General features: G+C 40.8%; 1 protein-coding gene across 1 annotated transcript in view; it reads right to left on the reverse strand.

Annotated features, from left to right (window-relative positions):
- LOC149868474 (uncharacterized) overlaps nucleotides 1-12,984 on the reverse strand; it is a 106,162-nt gene that overhangs the window by 35,037 nt on the left and 58,141 nt on the right. Inside the window, exon 2 of the mRNA XM_090038648.1 lies at nucleotides 6,949-7,057. Coding sequence (XP_089894774.1) covers nucleotides 6,949-7,057 — 109 coding nt within the window. The remainder of the gene's footprint in view (nucleotides 1-6,948; nucleotides 7,058-12,984) is intronic.

Genomic DNA, 12,984 nt, shown 5'->3' on the forward strand with positions numbered 1-12,984 from the left:
GCGATAACCTCAGCCAGCTCCTTCAGCACTCTCAGATGAAGTCCATCTGGTGCTGCTGACTTATAAATGTCTAGCATGTCTAATTGCTATTGCACCCACTCTCTCAGCGTCCACAGTGAAGAGGCTGTCAGTCCCGGTATGTCCCCCGTGAGCCTTATCTTGCTTGACTTTCCCCTTGGTTCAGTGAAATACTGAAGCAAATTGGGTATCCAGGAGTTCAGTATTTTCCCGAATGTCATTTACCAGCTGTCCTGAGGTGTTAAGCAGAGGTCCTACACTTCTATTTGTTTTCCTTTTGCTGCCTCCATACCTAAAGAAGGACTTCTTATTGTCCTTGACTCCCATAGCTAACCTAAACTCCATCGCCACCTTGGCTTTCTTGATCATTTTCCTATAAGTGCTAGCTACTGTTGTATACTCCTCGAGGACCATTCCTAGGTCACTGTGCATACACTTCTTTTTTCTTTTTTAAAAGGACTGCAATGTCCCTATTAAGCCAGGAGGGCTTGCCAGCCCTTCTGCTGCCTTTCTTCTTCGCAGAAACGGTTTTCTTTTGTGCTTTGAGAATTGTATCCTTGAGCAACAGCCACTCTTCGTGCACCCCATTTGTCTTGCCTTCCTGATCCCTCATCACCTCCCCTACTAATGCTCTGAGCCTGTCAAAGTCAGCATTTTTGAAGTCCAGGACTTCAGTCCTGCTGGTTGATTTGTTGACCTTGTGGTGGATGGTGAACCTGATAATTTCATGGTCACTGTTGCCCAGGTTACCCTCAATGTTCAAGCCACACACCAGATCATTTCCCTTGGCCAAGCCCAAGTCTAGGAGAGCATTACCTCTGGCTGGCCTTTCCATTTCCTGGGTCCTCGATCACAGTCAGGAAACAGCATGAATGATCTGACCTAGCCAAGCATTCCTCCAAATCTATGTCCAGGTAATTGAAGTCACCCATGACAACCAAGTCCCTTGCATGCACGTCCTCTGTCAGTTCTCGAGAAAACTCCAGATCCAGCTCCTCCCTTTGGTTTGGTGGCCTGTAGTAAATGCCTAGAGTTAGGTTTCTCTCACTTCGCGCCCCCTCCGTCCCCCCATAGCTTGACCCAGAGGGTTTCAAGCTACTTGTCTTTGGAGCCAGTGTCAGCCTCCAGGGAGGTGTACTGCTCTCTCATGTAGAGAGCTACCCCTCTTCCTTTTCTCCCTACTCTACCCCTTCTGTGCAGGGTGTAGCCCTCTACTGCTATACTCCAATCATGCAAGGAGTCCCACCAGGTCTCCATAATCCCTACCAGGTCATATTGCCCACTGGAGAGCAGGAGGGCTACCTCCTCCTGCTTGTTCCCCATGCTCCTGACATTGGTGTACAGGCAGCTGAGGCCCCCAACTGACCCCCTCAATTTCCTGAGATGCTGCAAGAGAACTATTTGGTTAGCATTTTCAAAAACAGTTGTACTAGTGCCCTCCATAAGGGAGCTTTCCTGTGTGCCTGTCCCTGGGCATGCTCCACTTGGAGTTTCCCCGTCCCCTAGCAAAGTCAGTTTAAAGACCTGTCCAGTAGATCAGTCTGCCCATAAAACTGGATAAAGGAAATTATTTTCTTCTCCAGAGGCTTTATGGCCACTCCTGGAGATGGTACCCTGTGACAGGGCCATAAATCTAATAATAGCATTTAGTCCTTGGTTCTTAGTCCAGCCAGCTTATTATTTTTTTTCTCAAGTTTGCCTTTTAAAAGTGTAGGTAGATTCCCCTTGAGCATGATGATAGTGAGGTCAGAGACCCAGTGGTTGTTCTGTGAGAAATGTGCTCCTAATGAAGAGTGTGCGTCTCTGCCCTTTATATTTTTTCTGTGAGAGTACATTCCCTTATGTAGTTGCTATTTAGTTCCCACATAGTTGCCATGAGGACATTTGTTGCATTGGATCAGGTATACCACATTTTGGGAAAGGCATGTGTAGGAGCCATGGAATGGATTCTAATGGTTTCTTTATGAGGGGTGTTGATAGTAGTGGTAATGGAGATGTGCTGACAGGTTAAGATATACTAACCTGGAAACATACCTGACTACCAGGCAGCTTGTCTAATTTTATCGCAACTATGTAGTTGGTCCAATAAAAGTTATTCCCCTAAGAAATCCTTGCCTTTCACACAATTCCTGGAGAATCACAGCTACATAACTCTTATGCTATCTGCCTTGATGTGAGTCAAATCCCAGCCTAACCCGGGCCTTGTTTAAACCAGTCACTTGTTTTTAGCCTTTAATTTTGATGAAACATTATTCAGTCAGCAGTTTTCTGACCAGCTCTCATAAAAAGACAATATTACTTTTCCAATGTTTTTAAATCAATGGTCTTGGGTGGGTAAACTGAGGGCAAACTTTGACCCAGATTTATTACTTTCCACACCTAGTAAAGACAAACAACTATTCAGCTACTGTGCACCATATTGACTGATCAATTTTATTTCCCTAAACAATGGTTAAAGTAATTTTTCTCCCAGTTTCTAATGTTTCACAGGAGCTCAGTGATCTTCAATTAAATGTATGGGCTCTTGTGGATACTTTCATCTTTACCTGACTGAAACTGAATCAATGTTCTTGTCCTGTATTTCCAATAAGTCATCAAAGACAACCTTGCTGAACCTGCACACTCTGGATTGATATTGAATTAATGAAAGCTGAAAAGAGCATCTTTTTTCACATCCATACCTAACACATTCTTTGCATAGTGAAAGAACTCAAACTGCTACACACATCAAGGACCAGATCCTGGTCGCAGTTATGCTGGTAGAAATCAGGGATAGCTTTACAAATCAGTGTTATATTAGTGGAAAATTAATATAAAGGAGATCAGGATCTGGTCAAGTTAGTAGCAATGTCAGTCACCACATCTTGGTTTTTATTCTAGCCCTTTGGTTTTGTTGTTCATACATTTCTAAAACACTTCTGTCACATACTAATCTGACATTCTGCAGGCTTACTCTCACCTTAAGATGAATTCTTTTTGAGAGGCTCACCATTCAGCCACTGTGGAATTCAAGGCAAATTAGGAAAGTATATTGTATCAGTTCTGTTTGTTTTTTTAATTGCAACTTCTTTAATACTTCCAGCTGGGAGCAATAAGTAGTCCAAGTTGAGAAGGAATTTTTGCTTTGACACTGAGTAGTACATAGAGAAGTCACATTTCTGTGACTTTCAAGCTGTTATTTTTTATTAGAATACCATTTGCCTTAAAATTATTTCACATTTTTAGAAAGTCTTGCTTGTTTACAAGTACAAATCAAAATTTTTTACCTGTCAGTTCTTGGTTGGATTTAATCAGAAGGATAATAAGTCCAGTATTTAAATGTGCAAAGGGGACTGCATTACCTAACATAAAGTAGATCATACCTGAAAACAGTTCTGGCATTCTTAAAGGGGGTTGCATGTTAACATAAACACTAATTTCATGTCCACTAGTTGTCTCATAAAATAAAGATATGACCTCAAGGTTGCAGTGTAATTTGTATGTCTGCTGTGTAGCCTTGTTGCTAGCTGATCGATCTCATTGACATTTGAGCTAACTCCCACTTCTGTCCATCCCAGCTCTTCACACAGTTCAAGTGATTTCACCCATTGATCGTATGACTCACAGATAGTTAAAGAAACCCAGTGAATGAAATATAATCTGCACTGCAGTGGCGCCTCAGACCATGGGGCAATTGCAATACTTTGCAGTCCACCACTTGGAGGTCTATGAGGAACAAATTTGACACCCACTTTTAACTGCATGGGTCTGCCAAACAGTAACTAACCATTGAAAATAGATGCAGCCTAGATTGGCTCTATGGCTCATTCAAAAATTCCTGTTCCCATGCCTCAGCTCTTTCCATCTTCATTTGCTTTGATGTTAACCTATTTTACAGTATTCAAAATACTAAATACCCCCTTCTGTTTCTTCCAGACAACTTTAGGATTAAGGTTACTAACAACAATAGTGGACCCAAGTCTGCCAGCCTGCTGGTTACCAAAAACCTTAGGAGCAATATTCAAGATATCTAACACAGAGGGTAGTAAATCCCTCAATCCAGGGGCTATTTCAAGTCCCTCTTTTTGGAACTGTCCTTCACACACTTCAAAGCCCTCTAGACATGTTCACCATCTGGATCCTTTTTAATGTCCGGGGGGGGGTGTCCCCGGCCATATTTACTCACAGTCTCTAATGCTTTCTCCACAAATTCTTCATTTTTTAATTCAGTAAGACCACAACCATTGTCTTTCCTCCCTGCATCCTTCCAGCATGTATAACCTCCCCCAAATTTTTCTTTCACTAGATCCCTAATAGTTTGCTGCTTCACATCATAAGGGAGGTTGCTAATGAAAACCCTCTTATGGTCTCCTTTTCTCCAGCACCCACATTCACACCATTGGAACTGGGGTGGAATCTCTTCTTGTTTCCTAGAGAGGGACCTGCCTTCAGTTTTGGAAAATATTTTCCTTTTACAGGTCCTTCTTCTTTCTTTGGTACCTTATCAGCATTATACCTTTTGACATTTTGGGTTTTTTTAAATCAACTGCTCCATCAGTTAAAAAACAACAGAGCTAGTTATTACAATGAAATAATAAACAAGAAAATCAAACTTCTGCCTCCTTCATTTTTAACTATTATTACAAGTAACAAACGTTACTATAACTTGAAGAGATTTGAAAAAATATGTATACTTCCTATTAGACAGCAGCAGCTACCTGATTCAAATCTCTTTTTTGTTTCTATATAGAAAGAATGTATAAAAGGTTTCAAGGTCTTTCAGGATGAAAGCTTCTATATAAACAAGAATGATCATTTATCATCTTCATTATTCATGATATGGATTGTCATTCATTTCTGAAAAATCAGGAGAGACAGGAAACTAAAAGGATGAATAAATGCAGAATCTGATCTTGCCACATGCTCAGTGTTCACCACTTCCACTGTCCTCAGCATGAGGTGAAGGCATTCTGAATGTCATCACCTCATACAACTAAAATTTAGTTGTAAACTAAAACCCATATATACAAAATTTCTAGTGCCCATGTTGGCAAATTTCTAATGCTTATGAAAGGTAATGTCTAAGGAAGCCGTTCATGGAGCATAATAATAGCTAAGCTTATGGGATGTCAATTCCAGCCAAAGCTTGCCATGCCTTTCACAGGAGCATTACTGAGAATGTAACTGGGCTACCTTATTGAAAGAAGTCACTAATTAGCCATGTTTTCTTGGGATTGTTAGGAGGAGAAAAGTGTAAAGTCATTGAATACATCCTTTTTTAACTATCTTTAAATAGTTTTTGTAAATAAAACTTGGAAATCATTCCAGTTTGTTACATTTAGATTTGATTTGGTAATTAAGAAATAAAAGACCCATCACCTTTTAGCTAGATATGGTTAATAATTTCAATTTAATAATTGAATGCTGTACATGAATTAATTTCCAGACGTGTGTTTTGCATGATTTACATTTATATTTTTATTATATACTGATATCTGATGGCCTTTTAATAGTCTTGTAATGTGGCATTTTCTTCACATAGCCAGCAGCATCAAAACATTAGATTACTCTTTGCTTTCAAATATGCAATTAGGATAATGAACAATTTGTTACACCATTAGGAACTTTGTAAATCACCATGTTCTGATTTATTTTTGAGTGTAGATAGTTAAAAAGTAGGAATCTTTAGAGATTCTTATGTTCTGATGTTCAGTTTCCCTGCCTCACACTGAGATCTCATATATTGCTCTGTCCAGCACAAAGACATCTATTATTCAACATGCAGTTACCATAACCATAAACTTTTAACATTTGTAGTTCCTATGAGTAATTGAACATACACACCAGCAATAGTAAATCACAACTAGGGAGACTTATTCTAATCCAGTCTTAATGATCAATGCTAAGAAATGGCATGTAGAAACCAAAAATCTAGATGTTAGCTGTTGAAATGTAGAGATTTTAACAAGAAAAAACAAATAGAAAATATATCTTTGATTTAAAATGTTGATTAAATGAAACTTTTCACATGATTAAGATGCACAGAAGTTAGCAAATGTGTGAGCATACTAGAAGAGACTAGAAATAAAATGTGATTTTCACCAGATTTACAAGAAAAGGCTGTGGGGCATTGCTCTCCATGACATACAGGATCTGTATATGATTTCAGACTGATGCTTATTGAAGATAAAGCTCACGACATCAGTGGAGACAATGTAAACTGGAGGTAAGTGAAATCATATGAGACGTAGTTTATCTCTTCAGTTAAGGGCTCTGATAGCATTTCAACACACGGTACAAAGTCCCCGATGACCAGAAAGATTTGCTAAGGAGTGACGGCAAAGCAGCACAATGCACCTGCAAATCCCAGCTCAGTAGGAGGCACAGATGAAGCCATCATATCCTTGAAGATGGATGGCACTGATTACTTGTGGACCCATGCAGGGCACTCGTTCAGAATGTTCTTTTGGACACGCAAAGCAGCCATCAGACCCTTCTTGAAGGAACCTTCAGGGAGACAGTTGATGACAACGCTCTTGTGTACAGCACATTTTTGCTCTGGTGGGAGGTACAATTTGGCAGGCCCCCAAGTGATTAAAGTGAAAGATGCACTGAGCCCCTAGGTCCTGAATCTCTTCTCACATGTACCAATCCCACCCCACCATAGGGCCATTAAATGGATTGGAGCAGAAAAGGCTGAAAGCAATTGTTTTTCTGGATCTCAAAGGAGAGACTTCTGCTTAAAAGCGCAGAGACAGGTTTTCCCACCCCAGCTGAAATATAATCATAATAGAATTATTAGAACAATGCACAGAATGATCCAATTAGAAGTGATCAGGCTTCATGCCATAATCAGAATGTCTATGAAACTTTTTGTTGTTCTTTCTTGTGGAACAGAAACTGAATTGAAGACCGGGAGAATCTTTTCTTACTGCATTACATCTGACTTACCTTTCTCCAAAGGCAGAAAAGTTTTGTTCATAATTCATTATAGTGCTATTGACATCTCTACTCTGGTGCATATCAATATGTCTCCACATGAGCAGGAGTTGGCAGGAGTCTGTTACAGGACATGAAATAAATAATTAAGCATAAATATTAGCTGGAACGTGATGCTTGTAATGTTCATTTTGGCACTCAACTGATCTTTCCAGATATATCCTTTTATGACAAAATGTTCTACTAAAATTTAAAGCAAACAGCAAGAAAAATGTGTCAACTATGTATCACAGTCACTGCAAATATCATGCATCTGATCCTTGACTCGCACACATTTTATGCATGTGTAGCACCATTGAGCCAGCATCTTCTTGCAGTCACCTTATGTAAACCCAGATTAATTTCCCAGAACTCCAGTTATTTCAGATTAGCATAGGCTAATTGAACCACAAACTATACTACTAACTAAAGCTATGTTCCCTCTAAGCTGTGCAGCATGTGCAGCCATGCAGGTGTGCTCCTGCTGTGCTGCCAGGCGCACCTGCGCAGCTGCACACACTGCGCATCTTAGAGGGAACGCTGGACTTAAGTGAAATAGCACCAATGTGAGATTAGAATCCAGCTCTGTATTTGTATAACAGTATGTATACATATTACATGCAAATATATACTATATACTTTATAAATAAGTAAAAAATGGTATATGTAAAGATGTTATATATTTGCATATAATATCTAGAGCAAAATATGAGAACAGAGTGCCTGGCATGCTGTATGCAGTTTGAAAAATGCAGCATTGTTTTCACGCTCACACCTCACATACAAACGTACAACAGATGTCTGGCTATCTCAGTACTTTTCAGCAACCCTACATTCAGCATCATGCAAAAATATGTAACACATCGTAACAGAATCTATGGAAAGCCTCTCTTATATAAGAGATTGTCGGGAGCTCTTCATTAGTAAACATAATTTAATTTAAAACAGACAACCTGGATCTTCCCTTCATAATATTTCTCAACTTGGGACCCAGACCTCTCATTGAGAAATCACTGGGAAGTGTTTTTTGAGAGAAATGTGCCCTCTGGCTATTGGGTGCACTACACTCAGAAATCTGCTAAGTCTTAAGAGTCCTCAGCCTGGAGGAGTTCTATGGAGTACAAAACCATATATATGGGATATAAAACCTTTGAAAGTTTATTTTTGGTTCACGTTTATTTGACCCATGGGGGTAATCCTCCTTGACTTTGAGGGATTGCCAATGACGATACATGGAATACCATTTTCAGACTTCCAGCTGAAGTCAGTATCCAACCATTTATTTAGAATAGCTATCCTTTTACAGCAGACCGTTTGGGGTTCTGTACAAAGTTGAATAGACAGGCAATGTTAGAAAACTGAAGTGTGAACTGATCATTACTAAAGGGAAGGCAGGGAATTCTAGTGCCTGGGTTCTTCTCTGCCACCCAAGATAATACTGAATGTGTCTGCCTCAGCATACCCACTGAGTAGGCACCTGTCCAATTCACAGGAACTGCCCCCCGCCCCCAATTTCATGGGCAGAATGCAGGCCCAGGCAGCCATTTTGGGAGGCAGAGCACAATGCCCCATCCTCACAACTCTGATTGGTTGAGGGGCCCTGGTGGCCCTGTCCCTCACCACTGATTGTTTGTGAGGGTTGCCTGTCATATAACCCTACCCTTCATGACCGATTGGTGGAGGGGGCAGGGCCACATGACAGGCAACCCTCGCAGCCAATCAGCAGTGAGGAGCAGGGGCAGCAGCCATCTTGCTGACAGCACTTCAAGCAGGCCGCACCCCCCCCACAACTGCCTCCCCCATGCCACCAAACCGCTATAGTGCTCAATAAGGTTGGTTTTTTTTATCATGGATTCCACAGATTTTTCAGGCATTGCCTGGATTTTGTGATTAATGCCAGATTTCACGGAATTCACCGAATTTACAAAACTGCAAATTCAGTAGGTCCCCACCAATAAGTAAAGGCATACTACTACTACTACTTCCCTGCTTCACTAGAATGGAATTTGCATATAGTACACAGCAGTTGAGCACCCCAAGAAAGAAAGTACTAAGGAAATACATGTTTTAAGCCTTCATGCAGCTTTGTGGTATTTGCTTTTGTGCTCTCTCCATTTTTGCAGCACTTCTTCTTTTTTGTTTGCCTCCCAATGAAGCAAAATGTTATAAAAACCCCTTGTGAGTAAAATAGTCTGATAATCTGTAATTCATTAGGAGCAGATTCCTCAAGACATTCTAGTGACCCGACCAGCATTGGAATTTATGATAAAGGCAGGGAAGGGTAATGGTTCTAGTGCTCGGTGCTCTAAACAGAAGGAAAAGCAAAGTCAGTATTTAGATAGGGACTCAGGATTCACTGTTTGTGACAGGAACACCTAAAAAACCTTTGGAAGTAAGCCAAACAGAAGAAACGTGATCAAAACAAGGTTCTGTACTGACGCACAGAGCCGTCCCTAAGGTACAGCAAATCGGGGCGACCGCCCTGGGCCCTACATTTTGGGGTTGGCCCTGTGAAGCTGGGCAGAGTGGCTGTGGCCCCTCCTGTGAGGCCCACCTGGAGCTGGCAGCTCAGCCTTGTGCTGCAGAAGAAACCTGGAAACCACCCTCTTTGTTGGGGTACCACAGCCCTGCGCAATGCTAAGATGGCTCCACACAGGCTGATATGCCCCGGGCTCCACACCTCCCTAGGGTCGGCTCTGCTGATGGATACAGTAGAAGAACAAAGAAGAGAAACTTGTATAAAACAGCCTGGTTGCTGAAAGAAGAAGCGCCTTGTTTCAGTAAATACCAAGGCACCGGGCCGCATCCAAAGTTCTCAAGAAACAGTTGGAATCTATTCCATGGATTTCAGTAGGCTTTGGACTGGGGACATAATGAACAGGAAGGAAATAAAGAGCGATTTCTCGCCATGCAGTTGTGCTCCCAGCCATCTGAAAGGCCTACCCCAAGCATTAGATTACCAGATGCTCATGTTTTTAGTAATCCACCCGCTATTACAGCAGCATTCCATGGTTTTAATAAGAAATTCTACAGCTGTGAATCCATAAAGTGCCTCCTGAAGTGTTGAGTGACTTTGGAGATTACCACTCCCCTTCACAACAGGAAGGAACTTCCCCCAAAGTGTCAGGATAACCTTAGACTGCTTAATCTGACAAGTCTTTGGGAGAAGACAGCTTTCCCATTGAATCTTGTGATTTTTTTAGCCCTCAGGTATTCCCTATTCTACAGAAGATGTTAACAATCTGCTGCCAGTATTTCAAGCAGGGGCTCTAACAAAAAAATGTTCTTCCCTAGGCTGTGATAAACCTTGTGTCTCAAGGGTGCATATGCTTGAAAAGAAAAAGATGGGGAAAACACATGTACTGTATTTTCTCACCTACCACATGCTCCCAAAGGAACAACACACCTTGCTTTTGGAAGGGAGAATATAAAAAAAAAATTTCAGAGTCATGGCCAACAGTATGCCATCAAGTATGTTCTTCCAGACATACACAGTGCCCAGGAAGTGTGGCATCCCAAATGACAGTCCAAGTAAGGCAGCAAAAACTTCCTGGTGTGGCAAGGCAACAACAAGTTTGGGCCTCAGATTCTTGCAAGGGAAATAGCAAGCCTCTCCCTTCTTTACTGTAACTAATTCTTTGTATAAGCTCCTGTGAATAAATAATAGTGTTGTTACCACACCAGGAGCCTCATCAAGATACTACAGATTGAATGCAGCAGCTCAGTTACCCTGAGCCAGCTCCATTAGTGCTTTAGGCACAAGCTACAATGTCAAGACTCCGGAGCCATGAGAGGGTTAACATAGGACCCAGCCCTTTCTGTTTGCTGGGGTCCCAGAAAAGTGGCAGTCACCATGGCAGCATTTTAGCACGGAGCTTACATCTATACCTCCCTGCTTGTTTTCCAGCAAAGAAAAATCACCTTCCCTGCTTAAGATACACACCTCAATCTTGGAGGGTTGAAGTTGGACAAAAGGTGGCATGCTAATAAACCTGGTAGAGTCTGAGGAGGAATGTCTTGCATTTGAAAACCGGTCTGACTATCCCAGCTATGTAGTTGGTCCAATAAAAGAAACCTTTATTTCATGTATAAACAAAAACATTTTCTCGCATCATAAACAGGGGAAGAGCCAACTGTGTTTGCCACACACAGTTACATTAAGCAAACATTTATACTATCTCTATTGAATATTATTGGTTCTGTAATAGAAAGTTAATTTTCAATAGGCAAGGAATAAATATATTTTAGAAAAATCCTGCTGTGTGTTTCAATCCAATGTATCCCAAAGGCAACCAGTTTAAACTGTTTTGAAGTTTTTATGAGACCTGGGAATAAAAGTCCTCTCTGGTAAAGATGATTTAACAGTAAACAGAAAGGGGCTGACTCCATTGCAGGAATGAAAACCTCTTAAATCTCCTCTTAATTTTTGTGGTGGAATTTTAACAAGGGACTCCTGGGAGGCCTCTTTTGGCTGTCACAGGAAGCTGTTTGAGAAGCTAAAGCCAACAGTGCTTTCTATATTTATACAAATAATGATTTTTCCTGAACAGCAAAGTAAGATCAAGGAATAGACAGTTTGTTTCCAGTCTCTCTCACACATTTTTCTTAATTCAAAGCAAAATTCCTACTGAGGTACTGGGCAAATACTTGGGTAATTTGACTTCACACCTTGCACATCATCTCAAGTTGATTTTTGTTAAAGACCATCTTAGAGGAGCACATCAAGCCAGGCTGCACTTGGCCTATGCATAGGAGTGCAAGGCATGAGATAATACAATAGTCATTTCCCTCTATGCCTCCCCATGCACAATACTGGGGCCACCTACTATTTCAGCCTTCTGAGAACAAGTACATTTGAGCATATATTAGCCTAACAAATTTCCTACCATTGCAATGGCATTGGCAGTAACTTCTTCTTTCCCTGAATTTTACCTCTGGCACACCTTCAATCTTTTTGTATAATGTGTTTAATGGCTATACTATGTCAGATGGGCCAGAGTGAACAATCTTGTGGGCCTTTGCATAAATGGCTGCCTACAGGAAACTGGACTCAAAGACCAGTAGACCCCTCCAAGTATATATTTCTTCATTCCTATTACAGCACATCATCTTTGAACTCTTATTAGTGGATATCTCACTTTGCACAATATGTTTTTCAAACATTGGCCTATTTATTGTTTGGCATGAACTCTTAGCATTTCTGATCTTCAACATGTTTTAACTGCGTTCCTTTGCACTGCCTCATTGTTTTTCTTTGTGGGGGAGGGGCAGATTAATCCCGAATGTATTTGGATACCATTAAAATCTTGTGAGGTAGTAGCAGTTTGGCAAGTGATTCAGTATCAAAGCAAGAAAACTCATAGCCTGTCCCAAACTTGTCTAATCATGCAGCAAAGTAGTATGAACAGAGAAATGTTCATTCCAATCACTAGCAGTTACTTTAATGGTAACGATCAGTCAGTCTCTATATAAATTAATATTTGGGCAAGGCACAAACACCTTTACTCAGATTGAATCATACCCTCCAGCCTGTATAATCCCACTACACTCAATGAAAGTACTTATGGGAGAAGATACTCATCCAATCTGAAGTTCAGTCATGTAAAGTATCCATTCAAAAGTCCCTGATTTGTATGTCTGGGATAGATCAGTTTCTAAAATGTCCAACTTTCAAAAAGAACAGGAGATTTTATTTTTACAGCAGCTGCATCTGGGTTACATCTAGTAACAAGACTTGTGAAAACCAACTCTTGGTGTGGAATTGCACACCTCTAGCACAGAAGGGCTGAAATCATGAACTAGAATAATTTATGCTGGTTAATTATTTGATAAGAAGCTATTTAATGTTCACACCAAAGAAACAAATTACCAATGTAGTTGTTCAGCCTTCAGAAATGCTGATTTGTTTGCCAGGAAGGGAAAAGAGATGGTGAGCTTTGAAAACATCAGAGGTTGCTCTCACAAATGTAAATTTCAGAAAACTAACAGGATGCAAAGCTAAGGCATAAA

The sequence above is a fragment of the Crocodylus siamensis genome, chromosome 3 (assembly GCF_052110815.1).
Source record: "Crocodylus siamensis isolate JL-2025a chromosome 3, ASM5211081v1, whole genome shotgun sequence".
NCBI classification, from domain to species: domain Eukaryota; kingdom Metazoa; phylum Chordata; order Crocodylia; family Crocodylidae; genus Crocodylus; species Crocodylus siamensis.